Raw genomic sequence first — 21,740 nt, 5'->3', positions numbered from 1 at the left:
GACAACTTCTGTTGTGACTTGGAGCTACTGTATATAAATAAACTGAACTGAATTGGAAGCTGCTGGATTGGTTTTATTTTACTCGTGAAAATTTACATCATTATTTTCTATTTTATTATTTATCTTTTAATGCAGGCCATCTTAAGAACAGTAATTTATGTTATGAGTCGTTTCCTTTAGTGTTTTGTGAAGTGCATTAATGCAAATAACAGGGGCCTAAGTTGTCTTTTGTATTATTATTAAAAATTGGTCTTATTTAAAACTGTTTATGCATTATACATGGAATATTTGAAGATGAGGAGACACCATGGGAAAACAGACTGGGTGACAGTTACCCTGTTCAACAGGAGGGAAGCAGCTGTGGCATCCTTGTTGTCAAAGCTGAGAACTTACTGTTTTTAATCATATCATGCATGTATACATGTATGCATGGTGTTAAAAGTGTCTTTATTTGTAACTATTAAAGGTAATTTAAAAGTATATCTTGATGAGCGTAGTCTAGCAAGACTATGTGTTTTGGATCCACCAATTTGAGAGAAATAAGAATAAATTTGTCCCAACAAAATGTTAAATCTGAGACTAATCTCAATGCACTCAAAGGTCTGTGACTATAACAAGGTTTATACTGTATAGAGTGCTAAATGAGTGTGTATGTGAGTGAATGGATAAAATAGATAAAAGCTGTAAATTTAGTTTATTTTGTCAACATTTTTCAGCAAACAGTATCCACTCTGATCTTTGCCAATATACACAAAATCAAACAAACCTTAATTGAATGTGAAGTTTAAGCAAATGTTCCTTAACAGTAAAAAACAAACATAAAAATAATGATTTCTTAATGTGTTGACAAAAGCATGGCATGGCAAAGTGCTGTGAAATATTTATATATTTCACTGTAAGGCTGTAACAAAGTATGGTTTAAATACTGAAAATGTGTCCAATGTCAATCAACAAAACATACAGAGCTTCTATTAAAAAATATTGTGCACCTCAAAAAAGAAATTCAGACTTCAAATATTCTTAAAACTTTTATAGCTGCTTATTTTTGACCTTCCTCAGCTCCATCTTAAATACATTTTCTCTCAGAAATGTTCCCGTTAAAACTTACTTCCTCATACAGCGTGTTCTCGTCTCAACTCAGCTCCTTCATTTTACTATCTTTGGTAATTAGGTGTGTACTCAGCAGTACATTTTATACTTCACAATAATACACGGTGAGCTGGGTGGATGCAGGTAAAATTGACAGAGGTGCAAACGTGGGCAGAAGGCATCTGTGTGCAACAGCAGAGAGTCGGGTCGGGCGATTAAATTCTCATCACTGCAGAAGTTTAGCAAGCAGAGCGACTATTCAGCTTCGTCGTTCAGAGTGAACCTGGAGAAATAGAAAGAAGAATGGATTTAATGAAAAACAAATGTTTAAACATGAGTCGGATACAAACAGAAGCTCGTTTAAATTTGATGTGTGCTCGATCTGTTCTGCTCACCAGTCTGTGACTCCTGACATCAGGTCGATCTGAGCCAACTCAATCTGCACCTAAAGGAACACAAAACAGCTGTGTCAGCAGTGATTCGGCAGCAGATTATTTAGAGCTGTATCAAAAGTGCAAGAGAAGACTTCAGACCGACCTGCCCGACAACATCTCGGCTTCTGAACGAGGCAGAGTTATTTTTCACCGACACGCTAAGGCGCCTGAATCTTGTCTCTTCCTCGGGCAGATCAAACTCAAACCTTAATAAAGACAAGAATCATGAGGAATAATCCAGAATAATAACCCCTGCACAGAAACATGGTGACGCTGCCATTACCTTTCTTTGAACTCTGGGTTGACATCTTTTTTCTTCATGGCCGTCTTTTTCTTGGTGGCCTTACTTTTGTCTGGCAGCAGCATGAGAGAGACGTAGCTGTCGATGCCATCCTTACTTTGTGACAGCAGACCTCTGTGTGCAGAGAGAGGACAGTTCTCACATGCACACTATAATCTTCAATCTAGCTCCGAGGACATGGCAGAAGTGACAGAATACATCAGAATAATCCACCTACAGTATTATGTGTTGCTCATGTTGTCAGTCTGGATAAGTCAAGATTCTTGTTTTTATTCATTCAACCTTTATTTATCCAGGTTAGTCTCATTGAGCCTCGAGGACTCATTTACAAGAGAGACCTGTTTTTAACAAAGAGTAATGACAACAGTGGACAGCAATTATTTAAATTATTTAAAATTTACAAAATAGTCTGTTTGTGCTTTGGGTGACTGAGTTTTTTTGGGTTAAATCCTTATTAATAGGAAGATTTATTAACCGTATTTTTCACCATATAAGTCGCACCTTTTGGCAAAAATTTGCAAGTCCTGCGACTTATACACCGAAGCAACGAATACGGTTTTTGTCCCATATTTATAAGCCAATTTTTGGCTGAGATCTGACGATTTCATTCATTCTGACATGGAAATATTAAACACTACTATTTTCAGCTGCTAGAGGGACCTTGAGAATTATGGCAAGCCAAGTGTCTCATTAATAAGTAAATAAACGTGGCTGTTAATGAGACACTTGGCTTGCCATATCAAGCCACCTTGATACTGGAGCAAACGTCAAATCAGCTGGATTTCGCTGCACCCCCCAGGCGAAATGCAGCTGATTTGACCATTAAAGTGCATTTATTAAGGAAAAGTTAAACTGAGATACACCTTTACTACAATGTCGAGCAAACAAATAATTGTTTTTAAGTGTTAATCTTGTTAAAGTCTTGAAACTAAAGCAAACAAAGCTTAACCTTGTATGTAGCCCCAGAAGAATGAATACGCACCTGCAGGCATGAACGATAACAATCAGTTTTCTCTCCTTTGAAGCATATGAAAGAGACAGCTTCACCTGCCCATTCCCAGAACCGGCACAGGGCAGCGTCCCCGCACCGATCATATCCACCAGTTTAGAACTCAGAATCTGTTGAAACCAAACTGACACCATCAATGTTCTGCCGCTAAAAATACTCGGTTCCAACACATCCATGACGTCTTGTGTTTTATGTGTCATCACCTTGAGTTCAGCTCTCAGTAAGATCTGACTGTCAGCTGAAGCTCCATCCAGATGGAACCACTGATCCAGGACCAGCTGTGGCTGTGCAAGCAGCTCCTTAACAGTAACCACGAGAGATCCCATTGGCTGGTCCCAACCACTGGACAGCTGTGGTGTAATGGAGAGGATGGTTAATGTTACAACATACTGTAGCATCAGCTAAATGTAAGCAAATTAACCTGAAGCTCCTAACCCATCCATTAAGCCACAACAAGCATGAAGGATGTAAATAAACATCTTGCCTTCACCACAAGGACCTGTTGTTTAGGGTCATGGACTATGAAGTAGAAAGACTCATTCCACTGAGGGTTGGTACTGCGGTCACACAGCTGAAAAGATGTATAATTTTTTATAAATCCATCATTTATCATTCCAAAAAATAAAAGTATGAAAAGTCTTACTTTGGTTTTGTACGTTGTTTCACCCAGAACAAGTTCAGCTCCAGCTTTGGGTTCTTTTCCACTCTTTTTCAACTGTTTACGTAAAAAGAAGAATTTCAGTAGAATAATTGTTGCCATTTTTAACGAGTGTAAATAAAGTGCAGGAGGCTCACAGGTAGTGAATGTGCTGCCTCTATGTAGACAAAGAGCAGAGCTGCAGAGGGGACAGCTTTGTTCTTATAGGACTGCAGGGACGGAAGCTGCAGCACCTACAACATAAACACATTTATCAACATATGCCAGACTTGCACTTCTAAGCGGTGAATAAGGAGGCTGTAAACAAGTGGAGGAGCCGACCTGGTCAAGTTTCTGTATGTTTGAAACTGTGGGAACCCACTCCAGAATCAGGTGAACGCGTCCAGATTTGACATCCTGCAGAGTGAACCACTGCAACGGAGACAGTTACTGTTAAAGTATCAGGTCAACACCCCTCATGTAAGGAAATCACAAGATGTGACTAAAGGTCAGAAATAAGTGACTAACCTGGTCTGTGTACTGTGATCTGATGACGTCATTTAGCTTAGTGCTGAATCTGTGAACACGAGTGCAAGCAAATGATTAACAAGGAGTCCGCTCCATGAGTTTGTCTGCTTTAAAATTTAATGACTCATATATTTGAAGACAACTGCTCATATTTAGATATGAAATTAAACTGTATAATTTTTATGTACTGTTATGTTAAAATGTATAATACTAGTCACATGTGATATCCATGTTTTGCTCTGCAGCTTTTGGGTAAAATGGCAGGAAGTCAGAGACTCAGATGAGCAGATCTAAGATTTTACACTTCTTATATTTTATGAACATGACACACACCTTCCAAGGAAGTCATCAGAATCTATATCTTTATCAAATACTTCAAACATGATGCCCTGATCGCTGTGTCCACTCAGAACCACCTGTTCAAAACAAACACAAGCACGTTAGAGGAAGCAGGAGCGATACGTAAAGATGTAACAAACGTTACTTCTACAGAACTTACCTCATACATTTCATTCCATGTTGGATTTAGATTCTCTTTAATAACATGACTCTTAAAAGTAACATCGCCTGTGTTAATCTTCACATAAGGATCACTCTTGCCCTTCACCATGCCCCCCATCAGGTTATCCTTTGCCACCAGATTCTGGGCCTCCAGCAGGTGGATCCTCAGCACCCCCTACAGGATGATGCAGTGAAGTGTTGGAAAATATACAGGAATAAAACTTTGCACCACTATAAAACACATACCTCTTGTAAAGTTATGTAATTTATTTTAATGTCACTTATATTACACTAGTTTGTGTGCCTTTAAAATTTATTTTCTTGTTTGCTCTTTTAGCAAACCACCCGCACAGACAATGATGCAGAGTGTGTCTAATGTTCAGTTTTATTTAGAGTTTCTGAAGTTCTTCTTTTCCATAGAAACACACGCCACACAGGCGCACGTCCACATGCTCAGTGAATTATGAATCAGGTTGGAAAAACTGATGAGAAGTTATTTTGAAAATTCAGGCAACAGCCTGAAACTCTGTCTCCATGACCATTCACCATCAAATGACCAGGAAATATCCTGATTGTGTGAAGCATTCACACTATAGTGATCCTGTTTATATTTATTATTCCAGTTTCCATAAACTATTCTCTACATTTTTCAGCACAGAACTCGTTCCACAATTTTTGTGCTATTTCAACAAATCCTATATCAAAAGATTCAGCTCTTTCAGGAGAGGGGTGCTATACCTATTGAGTACGAGTACTGGTATAACTTTAGCTTTTTGAAATATTTAGCTTTTTCTACCATTTTTTTCCCCCTCATAGAAAATGAAATGAGCTCATTTTACATCCTTCAAATCTTTAGCTCTGTTTACAACTTTTTACTGCTCCTTTCACATTCTGTTGCGGTTAAGATTCTTTCGGCTTCCTTGTGCATTTTTTTTTTATTTCAGCTACTTTCAGCTGTTTTTCCAGCTGTTTTGTGCTCCTTTCAGATTCTTTCTACTAACGACAACAATTTTGTGCTTCTTTGAACTTATTTCTGCTAATTTCAGCTTGTTCTGCTCCTTTCAGTTTATTTCTGCAGGTTTCAGCTTTTCTGCTATTTCAGCTACCATTTAACTGTTTTTATGCTAATTTAAGCTTTTTCAGCAAAGTCCACATTTCTGAAACAATTCAAACTTGTTCAGCCTAATTCAGCAAAAATGTGCTCTCTCCATTTGCTTCTGGTAATTTAAGCTCCTTTCTGTTCATTTCTGCTTTTGAACTATTCAGCCGGGGGTTGGGGGGTGTCTGTAAATTTCTGCTTTTTGCAGATAAGTTCCACTTTTTTTTTTAGCTCATTTCTGCTTCTTTCAGCCTAATTGGGCACAATGCTGCTCTCTCTACTTCCTCCTTGTAATTTAAGCTTCTTTCTGCTTTTTAGCTACTATTCAGCTTTTTTTTTTTAGCTGATGTCTTGATATTGGTGCTCATTTTCACTTATTTAAACTTAATTCAGCAAATATGTGTTATTTCTGCTTTTTTTTTTTGCAAACTTAGGCTTGTTCTTCAATTTCAGCTACATTTCAGCTGTTTTTCAGGAAGTTCTTCAACAATAAGCATTCACACTGCATTTTCGCAGGAAATGCAGTTTCTCTTGTTATTTTTATTCTGTGAACCATGACACATGTTTGATTAGTTTAACACATCTGGTGGGGCTTAAAGGAAGCATTTTGTTACGGCATCAAAACGAGCAAACCCACCTGTTTACCAAAGTTTGGGCCAGGAGCTGTGTGTGCTGGAAGACTTGGACACACTTTAGGAATTTCTTTGACTTCTGCAGATGCCAAAGTATCTGCAGGAAAACTTGTGACCGTGGCCTGAGCAAGATCTCCTAAACCGGGACTGCATTCACATATAAACACACATGCATGCGCAAAAAAGATGTTAATACACAAGAGTTGCTATGTGTGTATTTTTTCCACAGTAATGGTTTTTCTAGGAAAAGATGATGGGAAATAAAAATGCAAATAAATACATAAATAAATCACTTTGATCTCACCCTTCTGCTTGGACTTGCTGTGCTTCAAAGTCTTCCTTTACAGCTGCATGTGACCGTGTGTGATGTTCATCTTTATTTGTTGGTTCTTCCACTACCTGATGGGAAAAAAGATACACAAGTTTAAAAAAAGACAATTAGGACAAAATAAAGTCTCCTTTTATTTGATGTCACTCACTTTAGTTGAAGGGAAAGTATCAACTTTGGCCTCAAGGCGTGCAGGCTGCTCAGACACTGAAGAAGACCTAAAAATAGGAGCCAATTCATTATTAAAACTGTCTAAAATGTAATTTATGATCATTTTCTACAAAGCTTCAAAACCCTATTAGTCTAAAGTCAAGCATAAAGCAGCAGTTTTAGCATATAAATGGTCAAGTTGGACAAATAAGACTCACGTATTTGTTGGATGTTTGGAGCTTGTATCTTCCTTGTTGAGGACCTTTGTGGTGTTTTCAGCAGGAGGGATCAGAACTTCTTTTTTTGACCCAGATGAAGATGGCTTTGGAACTTCTGTCATTTTTGTCTCAAGAATCTGTTTGACAACAAAATTTCCTCTTAGTTTCCTTGACAAAATGTTGTTTAGCCGTTCATAAGTCAATTCACATGTCAACCGTTTCGCCTCTGTTACTATCTCACGTTACAATAAAAAGGTGCATTCGGGGTGGGTTGGCTTCAACGCCTCTCATGTCCTCGGTCCATTCAGAATCACGTTGAAGCAGTCAGGAGGCATCTATGTCCAGACTTGAAGTGTTTTGTGAAAAAGTCTTGCGTCAGTCACATTGATAACCTGAGAGTGAATATATTCACAAACCTTGAGCTCAGCCCTGAGGAGGACTTCACTTTCAGGTGAAGCTCCATCCAGATGTACCCACTGATCCAGAACCAGCTGTGGTTCAGAAAGCAGCTCCTTCACAGGAAGCACCACAGATCCCATGGACTGATCCCATGCACTGGACAACTACAGACCCAGAATAAAGTCTGTCAGAACTCTGAGATGTTCCTGACAATAGCAGCTTGTTTTATGTTTTAGCGTTGAAACATTTAGAACATCCACCTTCACTATGAGCATCTCCTCTTTAGGGTCATGAACCAGGAAGTGAAACGCCTCACCCCACTGAGGTGATTTGGAGCGATCACATACCTATAAAAAAAAAGCAAAAATGATAAAGAGTGGATGACATATATTTAAGTTTTATGGCATTAAATAAATATTGTTTGTTTTAATCTTATGCCTGTTAAACAGAGGCTTTCATAGGTAGGAGGTAGGTAGATATTATTAACCAAAATACAATTAAAAAAATTACTAGTTTAAAATAAAATAAGAATAATCAATGAAAAAATAGTAAGCTGAAACAAGATGCAGCCCTAAATTAGCCAAACCAAAGACAACAAGTCTTTGTTTTGTTCAGTTGATAATCAGTTTTATACCTTGGTTCTGCAAGTTGTGCCTCCAAACACAAGCTCAGCACCTGCTTTGGGCTCCTTCCCACTTTTCTTAAACTGGACAAAGAAAGATACAGAATGAGACAAGTTTGCGTTTACTCTCAACAAAATAGTGTAAAACACAACATGTTCTTTAAAAACATTCATTTGTTGCTACAAAAACACAACTATAGATGGTTTAAACAGCATGTCCCTTTATCTTTAAAAGAAAAACGGCTAATTTAATGTGTTTCAGGGTAAAACAAGAGCTGACTCACAGGCAACGAGTGTGCTCTGTCCACATAAACGAAGAGCAGCGCTGCAGAGGGAACAGCCTTATTCTGGTAAGACTGACGAGACTGCAGCTGCATCACCTGCAGACAGCAATCAAATCAAAAATACATTACAGTGACTCAGCTTTCTGAGGGCAAAGACTGTAAACAGATTGTGATCATATTTACAATGATGAACACTGTAAAGATTTATAACATGCAACTACATATAGACATAATGCATCAAAATAAAAATAAACAACTAAATTGGACTTGCCTGGTCCAGGTTGTCATTATGAGATACTGTCGGGACCCACTCCAGTATGAGACGGACACGACCAGACTTGACATCATTCAGAGTGTACCACTGAAACAGAGAGGGTTACTTACAAACTGCTTAATGAACGCAACAAGGAAGAGTCACTCATTTAGATACACAGTGTTGAGAAAACTAACCTGATCTATGAACTGGGAACGGATTATGTCTGAAATGCTGACCCTGAACCTGTTCAGTAAAAAGAACAAAATGCACATGATGTGATGGCAACTTCAACAATAAAAGTAGAGTGAATTACTAAATTATTTTTTGCAAACCAGGAAATATCATTGCTTCTAATCATATTTAGTTGATGTGATAACATATTTGAAAGTTTACATTTCCTCAAACACAAACGAAACATGAACTACAGTAGTTTTTCTTTTTCCCCCCAAATAAAATCTGCTTGATCTCTTCTTGTTCCAAACTATTATAAATTCAGAAAATAATGCATGCTGATTTATATATCAGTTGTCATTTTAAAGCATTTTCAAAGGGTTTCACTACAGAATGTCTGTCGCTTGGCTGCACATTTTAATGAGGAAGCAAAACCATAAAGATAAGGAACCTCCTTGTTCAAAACATTCCCATTAAGTCTCACCTGCCCAAGAAATCATCTTTGTCCATATCTTTATCATTCAGCTCCACCAGCATGTCCTGACCTGACTGAGGCCTCAGCACAACCTGGAAGTACACAAAGCAGTTCAAACAACTCCAACATCATGCCTGGGAGGCTTGTTGTAGATACGAGCAGCCCTTTTATACACACCTCATACAACTCGTTCCACACTGGGTTGAGATTCTCCTTGACCACAGCGCTCTTAAACACATCCTCTCCAACACTGATCCTTGCATAAGGGTCACTCTTGCCCTTCACCATCCCACCCATCATGTTATCTTTAGCAACCAGACTCTGGGCCTCCAGTAAAACGATCCTCAGCAGTCCCTGTGTGGATTAAGTATTTTAATCTGCACTGATTAATAATAAATGTGGACTTGCCATGCTCCATTTTCTGATTTGTTACCTCACTGGCAAACGTGAGGTCTGGGGATGTGTGAGGGGGTTGTGTGATAGCAGGGCTGTGGGATTCTTCCATCTTCTCTTCATTCACATCAACTTCTGTTTTCTTTACATTAACCCGTTCATCCAAAGTCACTGAGGAGACAATAGTCTCCACAGGAGGAATATCCACTGAACTTGATCTAAACACACATACAAGAGTACCAGTGAGGCATAAGCAAGCGATCACAAAGAAAACTAGATAAATTGCATTTCCTGCAAAAGTGCAGTGTGCATGCTTATTGCAGAAGAACTTGCAACTACAAACTACGAACTACAAACAGCTGACATTAACTAAAAACATGAATTTTAGCTGAAAAGAAAGAACAAGCTTAAATTAGCAGAAGGCAAAAAGAACACATATTTGCTGAATTATGTTTAAATGAGCACAACAATTAGTAAATTAGATGAAAAAAATAGCTGAAATTAGCAAAGAAAATTGCTGAAAAGGCAGAAAGAAGCTTAAACTAACAGAAGGAAGTGGAAAGTCTTGAAATGAGCTGAAAAATGTGGAATTAGCAGAAAAGGCTAAAAATAGCATAAAACAGCTAAATAGTAGCTGAAATAACTGAAACTAGCAGAAATGCCAATAAGCTGAAATGAGCAGAAATAAGTTAATTAGATAGTCTGAAAGTAGCAGAAATTAACACAAAAAACTTGAATTTATCTGAAAACAGCTGAAATTAGCTACAAATGCTTAAAAGGTAGCTGAAAAGGTAGAACAATCTTAAATTAGCAGAAGGCAGAAAGAACATGTTTGCCTAATTAGGTTGAAAGACGCAGAAATGAGCACAAAACGTGGAAATTATCTGCAAAAAGCTGAAATAAGGGAGGAAAAAAAACAGCTGAAAAATAGCTAAAAAGGCAGAAAAAAAGCTTAAATTAACCGAAGGAATGGAGAGAACACATTTTTGATGAATTTGGCTGAAAAAAGTTGAAATGGGCGCAAAAAATTTAGAATTAGCTGAATAAGCTAAAATTAGAATAAAAACAGCTAAATAGTAGCTGAAATAGCAGAAAAGGCTGAAACTTGCAGAAATAAGCTGAAAGGAGCAGAACAAGCTGAAATTAACAGAAAGAAGTTAGAAGAAGCACAACAGTGTTGTAGTTAGCAGAAATAATCTGGAAGGAGCACAAAACAGCTGGAAAAAAACAGGTGAAATAAGCTGAAAGTAGCTGAAAAAAGTTTAAATTTGCACAAGGAAGCTGAAAGAAGCTGAATCAGAACAAAATGCGAAAGGAGCAGTAAAAGGTTGTAAACAGATCTAAAGATTTGAAGGATGTAAAATGAGCTCAATTCATTTTCTATGAGGAAAAAATGGCAGAAAAGGCGAAATATTTCGAAAAGCTAAAGTTGCACCAGTACCAAAAGTCATAGCAGCCTTCTCCTGAATAAGCTGAACAGTTTGATATACGATTTGTTGAAATAGCACAAAATTGTGGAACAAGAAAGATGCTGAAAAACGTATGGAAAAAAAATTGGGCTCACAATAGTGTGAATACTTCATAAACATTCACACTATGAAAGTAAGTATCTCACCTCAGCACTGTGTCTGTTTCCTGATGGCGTTTAGCTGCAGCAGGGTCTGAGGCCGCAGTGATTTTGGCCTTTTCTGTAGCGCCAGGACATTTGCTAGGAATCAGCATCTGAAATTAAGTTGATTTTATTACTTTGTTAGTAAACATTAATGTTATCCCAACATTTCACAACAAAATAATAAAACAATTTAAATGATATTCTTAATAGCATCGTGACAACCCTTTGCAAAAACAACAAAAGGAAAAATCATTTAAAGACAGACAGAGGGGGCTACTGAAAAAAATCATAATACAAATACTTCTTACTTTAAGTTCAGTCCTCAGAAGGATCTGACTCTCTGGTGAGGCTCCATCTAGATGGAACCACTGGTCCAGAACCAGCTCTGGTTCAGACAGCAACTCTTTGATGGGAACTACCAAAGAACCAATGGGCAGGGTCCAACTGTGAGAGAGCTGGGAAAAAAATGACCACAACCCTTCGTGTTAGCTCAGGAGCATACAGTACATAAAATATGACCAAATGGATGTATCTCTGTATGACAAAATGATTACCTTAACAATAAGGACTTCTTCTCTCGGGTCACGAACAAGGAAGCAGAACGCCTCGTTCCACTTGGGTGATGTTGTGCGATCACACACCTTCACAGAGGATGTAAAGATAAGTAAACTTTAATGATAAGAGTACACATTTGTTACAAATATTAAAATCGGAGATACATTTATAAGCAATGTTTAGTGTCTTACTGTTGTTTTACGAGACATTTTTCTAAGCGTTAACTCCACTCCAACTTTTGGGTCTTTTCCGCTCTTTTTCACCTGAAAAAAATAAAAGAATTGGAAACAATTTTACCAGGGAGTTTAAAAGCTAACAGCATATTCTGCCCATCATAGTATCAAAGAACTCACAGGTAAGCCATCTGCCTGTTCCACAAACACGAACAGTAGACCTGCTGATGGCACCGCCTTGTTTTGGTACGACTGTCTGGAGTAGAACTGAAGAACCTAAAGACACAAATAAGAACTGAGCCTTTAAAAAAATAAAATCACATCCGTCTGTCCATCTGTCTTTTGCTTGATTTGACAACACTGACCTGATCCAGTCTGTCGGGCTCTGAAGAGGTTGGAACCCATTCCAGGACCAGGTGAATGCGCCCAGACTTCACATCACTCAGAGAGTACCACTGACCAACAAACAGAAAACATTTCAGCATAAAAGCATCCGGGTCTGGTCTGAACAAAAAAAGAATGATCAGAGAATTATTTTCTTGACTATCTTTTAGAAAACATTAAAGTTTAACCGTTGCTTACCATTTTTGCTAAGATACCCCATGTATCTGCGCACAAGTATAATAAAAACTACTGCCGTACCTGAATGAGTTAGCCCCAACTCAAATCTCTATTTTAACTTCAGATTAGTTTTTTTTTATTTCTAATCCCACAAAGAAGTGAAATTCAGCAGTTTTTCACCTGATCAGTGTACTGAGAATCAATGATGTCCTTCAGACTTATCTTCAACCTGCATATCAAAACGTAAAAAATCTAAATAAACACTTTTTGATCCAACTACTGTACAGAATAATAGTATAAAAACCTGTGTACCGGCCCATGAAGTCATCTTTCATGTCCACGTCTTTATCAAACACCTCCATATGCAGATCCTGGCCTGGGAGCTGGGTTAGAATCACCTGCACAACAAACAAAGTCACATATTTTAAAAGATACTCTTAATCAAGGTTAAAGTTGATAAAACATCAGTTTACATGTTTACCTCATACAGCTCATTCCAGGTGGGGTTGAGATTGCCCTTAATAACTTGGCTTGTGAAAGTTTCTCCCCCAATATTGATCTTGACATAAGGGTCACTCTTGCCTTTCACCATGCCGCCCATCAGGTTATCTTTTGGAATAAGATTCTGACCTGCCAGTAGGTGGATTCTAAGTAGACCCTGAAAAATTAAAGAAATACAACTATAAGCTCATAAAATATGTTTGTAGCAGGGTATTTTTGTTTGTTTGTTTAGAAATCATCAATACCTCTGTAGCGAAGCTAGAATGAGGGGAGGTTTGTTGGGCAAGCTGTTTGGACAGTCCAGCTGCCAAATCAGACGACACATCTGATGAAATTCGGTCCTCGTCCAACCACAAGACCTACATCGGATTGGGGAAAAAAAATGTACCCAAAAAAGGATAAACAAAAATCTCATTAATTTGGATTTTTTTTTTTCATACATTTAAATTTTGGATAAAGATGCTCCTACCCTGAGAACTGTGTTGACATAGATGCGACTCGCTGTGTCAGAATTTTCCAATTGAAACCACTGGTCTAGAGACAGATTGGCATTTGCCAGCAGGCGGGGCAGAGGAATGGTCAGACTGCCCAGTGTTTGCACGCGGTCAGCATCCTTCACCTGATTCAAGTAAAACAAGTTACAATCAGCTGTCACACTGAGCGACACAAGTTTTGTGAATAGCATTTCATTTGAATGCTACCTGAATGCTAATGTCCTGTTTGTGAGGATCTTTGACGAAGAAGGTGAAAGCTTCCTCCCACTCTGGATTAACAGTCGTGTAACAAGTCTGAAAACATTAATAAACAATATACATTAAAATCAAAGATGAGAAACACAACCTACTGTATTTTAATGAGCTTCCCCAACATTTATACCTTGCTGTCTCTCGTGACATCCTGCACAGATATCTGCACCATGGGGTTGGGCTCTTTATTACCCTTCTTCATCTGAAATATACACGGCAGGAGGCAAATATGATTGCACACGAAAGCATGTGAACTGTATTTTGTAAGTGAGGCAAACACAAATATAACTTTTTCATCATTTTGAAAACATGTGGCAATGTCTTGTGTGTTTACCATCGCCATGGCAACAGAAAAGAGTCATACCAAGCACCATAAAAGGAAGTTTGCATAAACACTCCAACAAGGCTGTTTCACTCTACGAGTTCTTTGAGGTTCTATTGTGGGACTGGTATGGTGAGTGATATTAGCACTGGTTTAAAATCTCTGTTTAACAGTTAAGTTGGTCACTTTCGTCCATGTTTGTTCGGAGACTAAGGTTGGAGGTGAAAGCAACAGAGATGTGGAATGTGAGACAGATGGCAGATCCAGCTCTGCCTCAGTTTACCCACACAGGAAGCAGCACGGAGCGGAGCGTGAATGTGGGCAGAAGTATTTGACTCACGGGAAGTGCCTCAGCCTTGTCAAGATAAACGACCAAGATAGCTGCAGAAGGGGGTTTGGAAGTCATGCTGGTGACACTCTCATTTCTCTTTAGGACCTTGAAGAAGTTCAAACACATTGTTTTTCCACGTCAATTATCTGACACAAAACAGACTTAACGACACAGAAGATTACCGGTAATAAAAAATAAGAAAATCATTACAGTAATGTATGAGTGGGAATGAAAGAGTGCAACCTGCTCTAGCTGCTCGGTGTTTGGCAGCAAGGCCAACCACTCCAGCTTGAAGTGAACTCGTCCAGATGGAGTTTCTTTTAAAGTGAACCACTAAAGACAACGAGAACAGGCATGCGTGCATTTTCAATTTGGTGATTTGAAAGTTGCTTATTAAAAAAAAATCAATAAAAGGTAATAACTTTTCACTTACATCATCGACAACTATGGATTTCTTCACGATGCCTAAATCCAATGTTGTTCTACAACAAGAAGAAACGGAAGATTAAATTAGCATTGAAAGTGGAATTAAAAAAGATTACAGACGACTGAACGCAGTTCCATTGCAAATTATATTACTGAAATATTTTAGACCTTCTCTGATTGTTCATGATAGTTGATGATGGTGAATAGGGCTGGGTGATATCTCGATATTTTAAAAATATCGAGATAATTTCATACGCGATATGAGACTATATTGTCTATATCGATATTTCTGCGTTGAGTTATAATTAAATTTGAAAATCTGCGCAGTTCTTTTTCTCCTGTCTGCGCCAACTGTGGCCCCTCCGTCTCCCTCCTTGAATACAAATCCAGCCCCTCACCCACGCGTGCTCCCCCTGCTCCCTTCTTCTCCAGGTGGGTGGAAAGTTTAGCACAAGTAAACTCGGGACAGGATATCGAAGAGCAGCTGAGCCGGCGAGCAAAAAGCAAAACAATGGCTGTTTTTTGGAGATGGTTTGGATTTAAACTGTCAGTTCAATTCAATTCAGTTTATTTATATAGCACCAAATCACAACAACGTTGTCTCAGGGCACTTTACAGGAACATTCACATACATAGAAAAGCCAGTTAGTAAAGTTCTCTATCTAAGGAAGCCAGCAGACTTGTTGAATCTCCACTTTGTTGCAGTCTCCCATCCTGAGCAAGCACAATGGCAACAGTGGAAATGAAAAACTCCCTTTAAAAAGAAGAAACCTCCAGCAGAGAGCTGGAGAGCTGTCAGATGAGAAGCAGAATTTTTTTTTCTGTAGACAATGTCGAAAACAAGTCCCGACAAAAGATCGGCACTACGAATCTTTTGCACCATTTAAAATGGCGGTATAAGTGGAGTATGACACGTATGTGAAACTGCAACTCCGACTGACTTCAGCCTCCTTCCCTGAAACAAACCACGGTAAAAAAAAAACCCTCATTTAGCATGCTGTGCTTTATGAGAGGAACAGTGAGAGGTAGCACGACATTAATAAAGCAGTGGCTTATATCTCTAAAGACACGGCCCCAGTCTCAACTGTGGAACAAGATGGCTAAAGACAATGGGGCTAAATAATGTTGTGAAGGCAACACAGCTGAAGAGGATTTTTATTTAATGTAGTAAAATGCAGTTACCGGTAATAGTTTATTTTTTAGACATTTATTTTGTACAGTTACAGCTGTATGTTAATAAATGTGCCAGTGTGACAATTGGGACAAAGTTTTGACTCAGAAATATATTATTATTACTTTATGGAAAGAAAAAAAAAAAAGCGATATACAGTTATATCGTCATTCATCTTAAAATATCGAGATATTAATTTTGGTCCATATCGCCCAGCCCAAATGGTGAACAACAATGGGAGACTCAATGAAAGCACAAAAAAGGACATGAATAATGCACATGTACCTTCCCAGGAAGTCATCTTTGTCTGGGTCTTTGTCATAAACCTCCACCTCCAACTCCTGACCCGGCACTTCATGGACTATAACCTTATGTATAGGACACACATAATGAAATGAAGACTGACAGAGGGATTTGTATGGCTGCATGTCTTACGAATGTCAAAGCTACGCTAATCCAATCCCTCAATGTGAAATGACGTTCATGTTGATGAAATATATAAAGACGTTCAACAAGTCGTAACTGTTGTGGTAGGATGGCACCGATGTCTAGCATTCTAAAAATGTCTCCCTTCTCCTTACCTCATACATCTCTCCCCACTTGGGAGAGTCTGTGTTATCGATGTGCTTGGAGGTGAAGGTCTGAGGCCCCACCCTTAATATGGCGTAGGGATCAGACAAGCCAGCCATAACTCCTTTCACATAGTTGTCTTTGGCTGCCAGATTATGTGCCTCCAGCAGGTGGATGCGAACCACACCCTGAAGGAAAAAAAAGACTGTTTTTGGTCTTTGCTGAGATGTGAATCAAAGTAAAAGATGCAGGCGTGTATCAGAGCTTCACCCTGGGCAAAGGACAGCGTAGGCGAGCCACATGCAAACCAGGAACCAGGGGGACAACAAGACGGTTGGGCAGCACCAAGAACGAAGCAATGGCATCCATAATCATGCTGTCCGACATGACGCTGCAACAAATCAGAGTAATATTTCAGTGGGAGGAGTGGAGATTCATAAATTATTTATTACTTTTGCATAAAACGCAGGAGGGTCTATTTCAGCAAGACTCACTTTAGTCCAGGGACGTCCAATAAGTTAGTCAGTCCAGTCCAATTGATGTCTAGTTTCTGGGAAGGAATTGGAAAGAGGAGCAGAGAAAATCAATCAGGACTGACGCGAAATCAATACCACGATAAAACGTCAAGATTAAATTGGGAAACACGATAGCCTCAGCAATGTGAGTTAAAGGTGCAACAAAAACAAAGATGTCTTTAAATGGACCTACAGGTCGACGAATGAAAAACATAGAGACCGCTCCAACAATGGGCACATCACCAATCAGAGGCTCCAGAATCACGCGCATCATTCCATGTAGCTAAAAACAGAGAAACAAAAAGACTGACTGTTGAAATACAGCTGTTCACCAAAAAGGGACTCTTCTCTTAGGAGTAAAAATATAACATGGCATTTTACTTAATAACACATATTGTATCAAGTTGAACACAACAACACACCTGGATCCCTTTGACTCCAGCTTTGCAGAAGTATCGTTTCACTTCAACATTGATCTCTGCATTCCCAACATAGCTGAGGATATGAGAACAGAAAGGTTACCTACACTGATGCATCTACAAAGGTTACAACAGCCATAATAAACAAAGTGCACCACACAAACAATCACCTAATGTACAGGTCTAGCAGAACTTGGCCCTTGTCGTTATCTGTGTGAGCCTTGATCCCTACAACCTTCATCGCCTGACGCAAGAAGAAACACGTATATTTATTTGTTCAATAAAAGAAGATTTTCTGCGAAGTAATGCACTGCTAACAGAAAGTGTCATCACCTTGTCTCCCATGTCCACCTTGGTGAAGCTGAGTGTTTGGAGGTGGTTGCTGGAGGCTCGGAGGGATGGAGCGATGGTTTCTACCAGCAGCTTCTCCATGTACTGGCCTACGAAGGGCCACACCTGCTGCAGTACCTGGACACGTCACCAAGCGCATGGCTTTACGTTAAAAAAAAAAACATCCCATACTTAATTGTAGACCGCAGTTTTCAAAGTAGCAAAACTATCTGTGAAATGCCTTGGCATTCAAAACCAACAAGAGAGGAACGACAGAGACAGATGGTGAGAGTTGAGCCTTCTCAGCTGTTGTCGTATTTGGATCTGACATACTCTGGATCCATGAATTCAGCAAACCACGTGTCGACAATGAACTTTAACATGGCGTTGTGAATTTTTAGGAACCTCGCTCTTACATGGGAAGACTGTAAAAGCAGAAGCAGTGTTTGGTTGTGTGCTTCTGTGACTGTGGAAAAAAAAAAAAAAAAGCCACAGTGCTGGCTATAATCTGGCATAAGTATGGGGTGAGTCATCAACTGCTTGCTTCTGTGGAGGACAAAGACAATCTGATGACACCCCCCTCACCTCACCCCACCCTAGTTACTAGTCTTAAACCATGGCTTTGTCTCGTCAGACATTCAGATCTTGTGATTCTTTTAATGATGGAAAAGGTTATTTTGGTGTGTGTACATAACTGCGTTCATTGCGCTGGGTTGGAGGCATAAAGGGTGTGTAATTATATTGAGTCTGAAGAGACTGTACAGCTCCTCCTCCTTCCTGCCTGGCTGCAATGACATGGAAATGTTGAGGGGGTCGCCTGGCGCTGGGCCTGCGTTCTGCAGCACAGCACCTATGCTGAGGGAGGTATGGCCTCCTCAGCAGCAGTGCTACCACCTTTGAGCTAACAGCACACACTGCAGCACCAGCAGTTAACCAGCCATATGCTGTGAAACGTCAGTCAGCACAACAGCTGGGCTGCTGAAGGAAGGAGGCGCATTTGAACTGATTATACATTGAATATAAAATGCAAAGCTTATCTTACCTTGTTCAGCCATTCAACCTTTTCCACATCTGGAAAATTGACCTAAAAACACAACAGCAAAAAAAAAAAAAAAAACAATAAACACAATGCAGGCATTGTACTTTAACTCTATTGAGCTTGATAAACACACAAAAGGAGGAGGAAATGAGTCAAGAAATGCAGTAAGAAAGCAGAACGAATGTGGAAAGAACTCTCAGCTCAAAGAGCACTTTAAAGCATATAGATTACCATTTACTGGAGATTACAGGATATCTATGCAATTTAAATGTTTGAAACGCTTTCCCTATTAATATTTTATGGGTTTTCCTTCAGAGGCGAATTTGAAGTTATGATATTTGTTGAGCATATAGCTGCAAGTTGGTACAAGGATGCACTTATTTTGAATACTTTTATGAGAGGAGACATGATGAATGGTTATGCAAGCAATCGTGAAAATCCCAGCAAACCCACAGGAACCTCGTCTGGGTGTAGCATGTTGCTCTGAGTCAAAACAGGCCAGCGTGGGTAGAGCTGTTCAATATCTCCTGCCAACACTCTGCACAGTCTGCAGGACCATTTCCACACTTTTAATTGCAACTCAAGCCCTCTACAGTGTTTGAAGGGTCTTTGAAAGCGATGCAGTACACTGAAGGAGTCCCAAAGTGGTTTCCAACAACTTTGAAAGAAATTTACAAGCGTTGAGGTAAAATTATAAAGAAACAAAGTCGTGTTTGAAACAAAAAAAAAAGACACTTGCTAGGTACTTTTTTCACTGAGGACCCCAAGATAATTGGCTATTGTTTTATGAGGATGTAACATATATCATATGAGTGACAAATTGCTGTTGGTTTGCTTAATTTATTGTAACCTACACCCCCCAGGAGACTATTTGTGAGATAGATCTGGGCTGGCTTGACCGATCAAGTCTTTCGGATAAAAGACGAAACTTGTCCAGATGACATGATTTAACCTTTTTTTTGGTGATTTATCTATCTGGATGATTGAGCTTATAAACATTTTTCTTTGTCTGAACCATTTTGGCTAGGGGTGCACCGACTGCAGTTTTCTGGCCAATCGCCGATCTCTAAAAAGCCTGATCTGCCGATTTCGGCCGATACCGATTTTGTTGTGTAAGTGACGCTGTCAGGTGTTATATGGTCACAACGCACCTTCGATTTTCAATCTCATTTTATTGAAAAACACACACCCTTGAACAATATCCTAGAAATAATACAAACTTGTTTTAACTGGCCACGAGGTAGTGCTCTAAAATATTAATGAAGTTTTGACGATTGTTGTTAAAACTACACACACACAAAAAAAAGATTGGAAAAATCGATTTCTCGTGTAAGCATCGACCGATCTACTATCTCTCAAAATTAAGGAAATCGGGGCCAATAAATAAATCGGACGGCCGATTTATGGGTGCACCCCTAACTTTGTCTTTGGTGTTCCTCAGGCTGTTTCTGCGAGTAGCAAGTTGGCCATCTGACCTAAAACATTTAATTGTTACGGACGGATGATCTCCTTTTCTGCAAGTGTAATGCTAGTTTCTTTGGATTCCAGAGGGCCGGCTTGAAACGCATCAAGGAGGTGCTATTTGTGAGACAAATCTGGGTTGGCAGGCCTCAGACTGATGAAGTCCAAACGTTTCTCCCTTAAAGAAACTTGTCCAGATGACATGATTTGACCTTAACAGGTTGATTTGACCTTGACATGATTTAACCTTTGTTGTGATTTATCTACATGGATGATTGAGCTTACAAACCTTTTTCTTTACACTCCCCGGGTTTAAGGGAGACTGTAGATGATAACAGTAAAATCAGTCACGATAGTCAAACTGATCTTACCCACGCAGGAAGGTCTCGCTTGATTTTAGACACTTTCCTAAACGCATACTCCTCCTCGTTGTCGAGCAGCTGTATGGCTGACCTGAGGCGCTCCTCCTTCGCCTCCCGGGCATGTTTCCATCCAGTGTACACCATCATGCCGCACACCAGCAGACTGGTGCTGACACGATAGTAGCCGGCCAGATAAACTGGGAGCAGGGCGCCCAGACATTTGCCGAAAGTCCACAGCACCGCGACGGCGCTTATCCCCCTGGGTCTGTCCGCATCTGCCGTCTCGACGCTCGGCGTGTTCTCCTCAGCAGCGCCGCTGGTGCTCGGACGCTCCGCGACCTTACCGGGCTCTGTGGGCTCAGGTTTGTCGCTCTGCATGGTCAGCCTGTGCCTAAAGCAGGCGTCGGCACGAGAAATAAGAAGCTAAACGAGATGGAGGGTCCACGAACCGAACTGTTAAAGTTTCATGTCTGACGTCAGCGGCCGTTGGAACAGACGCACAGCTGCACGCGCGCGGTCCCAGTCGACGTTAAATCACATTTAGCGCATTATCTAGTTGTAAAAAACGCTACTTGTCGCTGAATTGGCGCAGTTACGACTGAATTAGAGCAGTTCTGGAAAAAGTACCAACTTCTGTGCCTCACCCTGCCCCGTTAGCAGGATGAAAAACACGCCCACTTAAAAAAAATGCATTCTTTGATTTTTTTTTTTTTGCTGCTGCTGCGTCACTGTTTTTTTTTTTTTTGTTGCGGTTATCAACGTAATTACCGCAGAATAACAGAAACCCTATTATTTAATGCCAATTAATTAAGATTTAGTTAATTTAAATGTATCTTAAGTTTGAGGTGCCCAGCTTTATCATCATTCCGGTCACAAAAATATTTATTTTCAGGCATATTTAAAGACAGCTCACGGAACAGTTCTATTTATAAACAACTCTAAACCAAGCACACCACCTCATTCTGAGCCCTTTCAGTGTCTGTGGTTTAAATTCTGTAAGGATTTTAGTTGTTTTGCTTTTCCACATAATTTCTCACTCAGTGCTTATTACTGTTAATAAACATATATTTAACTAAAATTGTAATTATAGCTTTTTGAAGCCCCTGCCACAAATCCTAAA

The 21,740-nt window shown here is 39.5% G+C and overlaps 1 protein-coding gene across 1 annotated transcript; it reads right to left on the bottom strand.

The window, feature by feature from the left end:
- Positions 1–730: 730 nt before the first annotated feature.
- On the bottom strand, positions 731–21,167 carry esyt1b (extended synaptotagmin-like protein 1b). Its single transcript, XM_037679885.1, has 51 exons — positions 20,630–21,167; positions 18,801–18,842; positions 17,762–17,896; positions 17,599–17,672; positions 17,432–17,504; positions 17,203–17,292; positions 16,989–17,044; positions 16,765–16,885; positions 16,506–16,682; positions 16,210–16,292; positions 14,761–14,809; positions 14,571–14,660; positions 14,337–14,432; positions 13,805–13,876; positions 13,630–13,716; positions 13,398–13,547; positions 13,174–13,287; positions 12,909–13,085; positions 12,740–12,825; positions 12,608–12,656; positions 12,232–12,321; positions 12,047–12,142; positions 11,885–11,956; positions 11,693–11,779; positions 11,447–11,593; positions 11,142–11,248; positions 9,567–9,744; positions 9,311–9,487; positions 9,143–9,225; positions 8,682–8,730; positions 8,503–8,592; positions 8,232–8,327; positions 7,960–8,031; positions 7,586–7,672; positions 7,343–7,489; positions 6,927–7,063; positions 6,710–6,776; positions 6,535–6,629; positions 6,236–6,377; positions 4,498–4,674; positions 4,332–4,414; positions 3,999–4,047; positions 3,813–3,902; positions 3,629–3,724; positions 3,318–3,404; positions 3,037–3,183; positions 2,807–2,943; positions 1,807–1,938; positions 1,627–1,729; positions 1,485–1,534; positions 731–1,372 (listed from the first exon to the last, which is right to left on the bottom strand). Exons 1-51 carry the CDS (start codon positions 20,996–20,998, stop codon positions 1,345–1,347), a joined length of 5,388 nt encoding a protein of 1,795 aa, XP_037535813.1. The 5' UTR covers positions 20,999–21,167; the 3' UTR covers positions 731–1,344.
- Positions 21,168–21,740: the final 573 nt, after the last annotated feature.

Source organism: Nematolebias whitei, chromosome 7, assembly GCF_014905685.2.
Source record: "Nematolebias whitei isolate Nwh7 chromosome 7, NemWhi1, whole genome shotgun sequence".
Classification (NCBI taxonomy): Eukaryota; Metazoa; Chordata; class Actinopteri; order Cyprinodontiformes; family Rivulidae; genus Nematolebias; species Nematolebias whitei.
Note: the sequence above shows the minus strand (reverse complement) of the source record. Positions and strands in the feature narration are given on the sequence as shown.

What these genes read in the sequence shown, in the direction of transcription:
- esyt1b (XM_037679885.1), bottom strand. Translation starts at nt 20,998, where the DNA reads ATGCAGAGCGACAAACCTGAGCCCACAGAGCCCGGTAAGGTCGCGGAG. An exon ending in ACAGAGCACACTCGTTGCCT is followed by an intron (nt 8,032 to 8,231) that starts GTGAGTCAGCTC and finishes TTCTTTGTCCAG; the next exon opens with TTTAAGAAAAGTGGGAAGGA. An exon ending in CAGCAAGTCCAAGCAGAAGG is followed by an intron (nt 6,378 to 6,534) that starts GTGAGATCAAAG and finishes ATGTGAATGCAG; the next exon opens with TCCCGGTTTAGGAGATCTTG.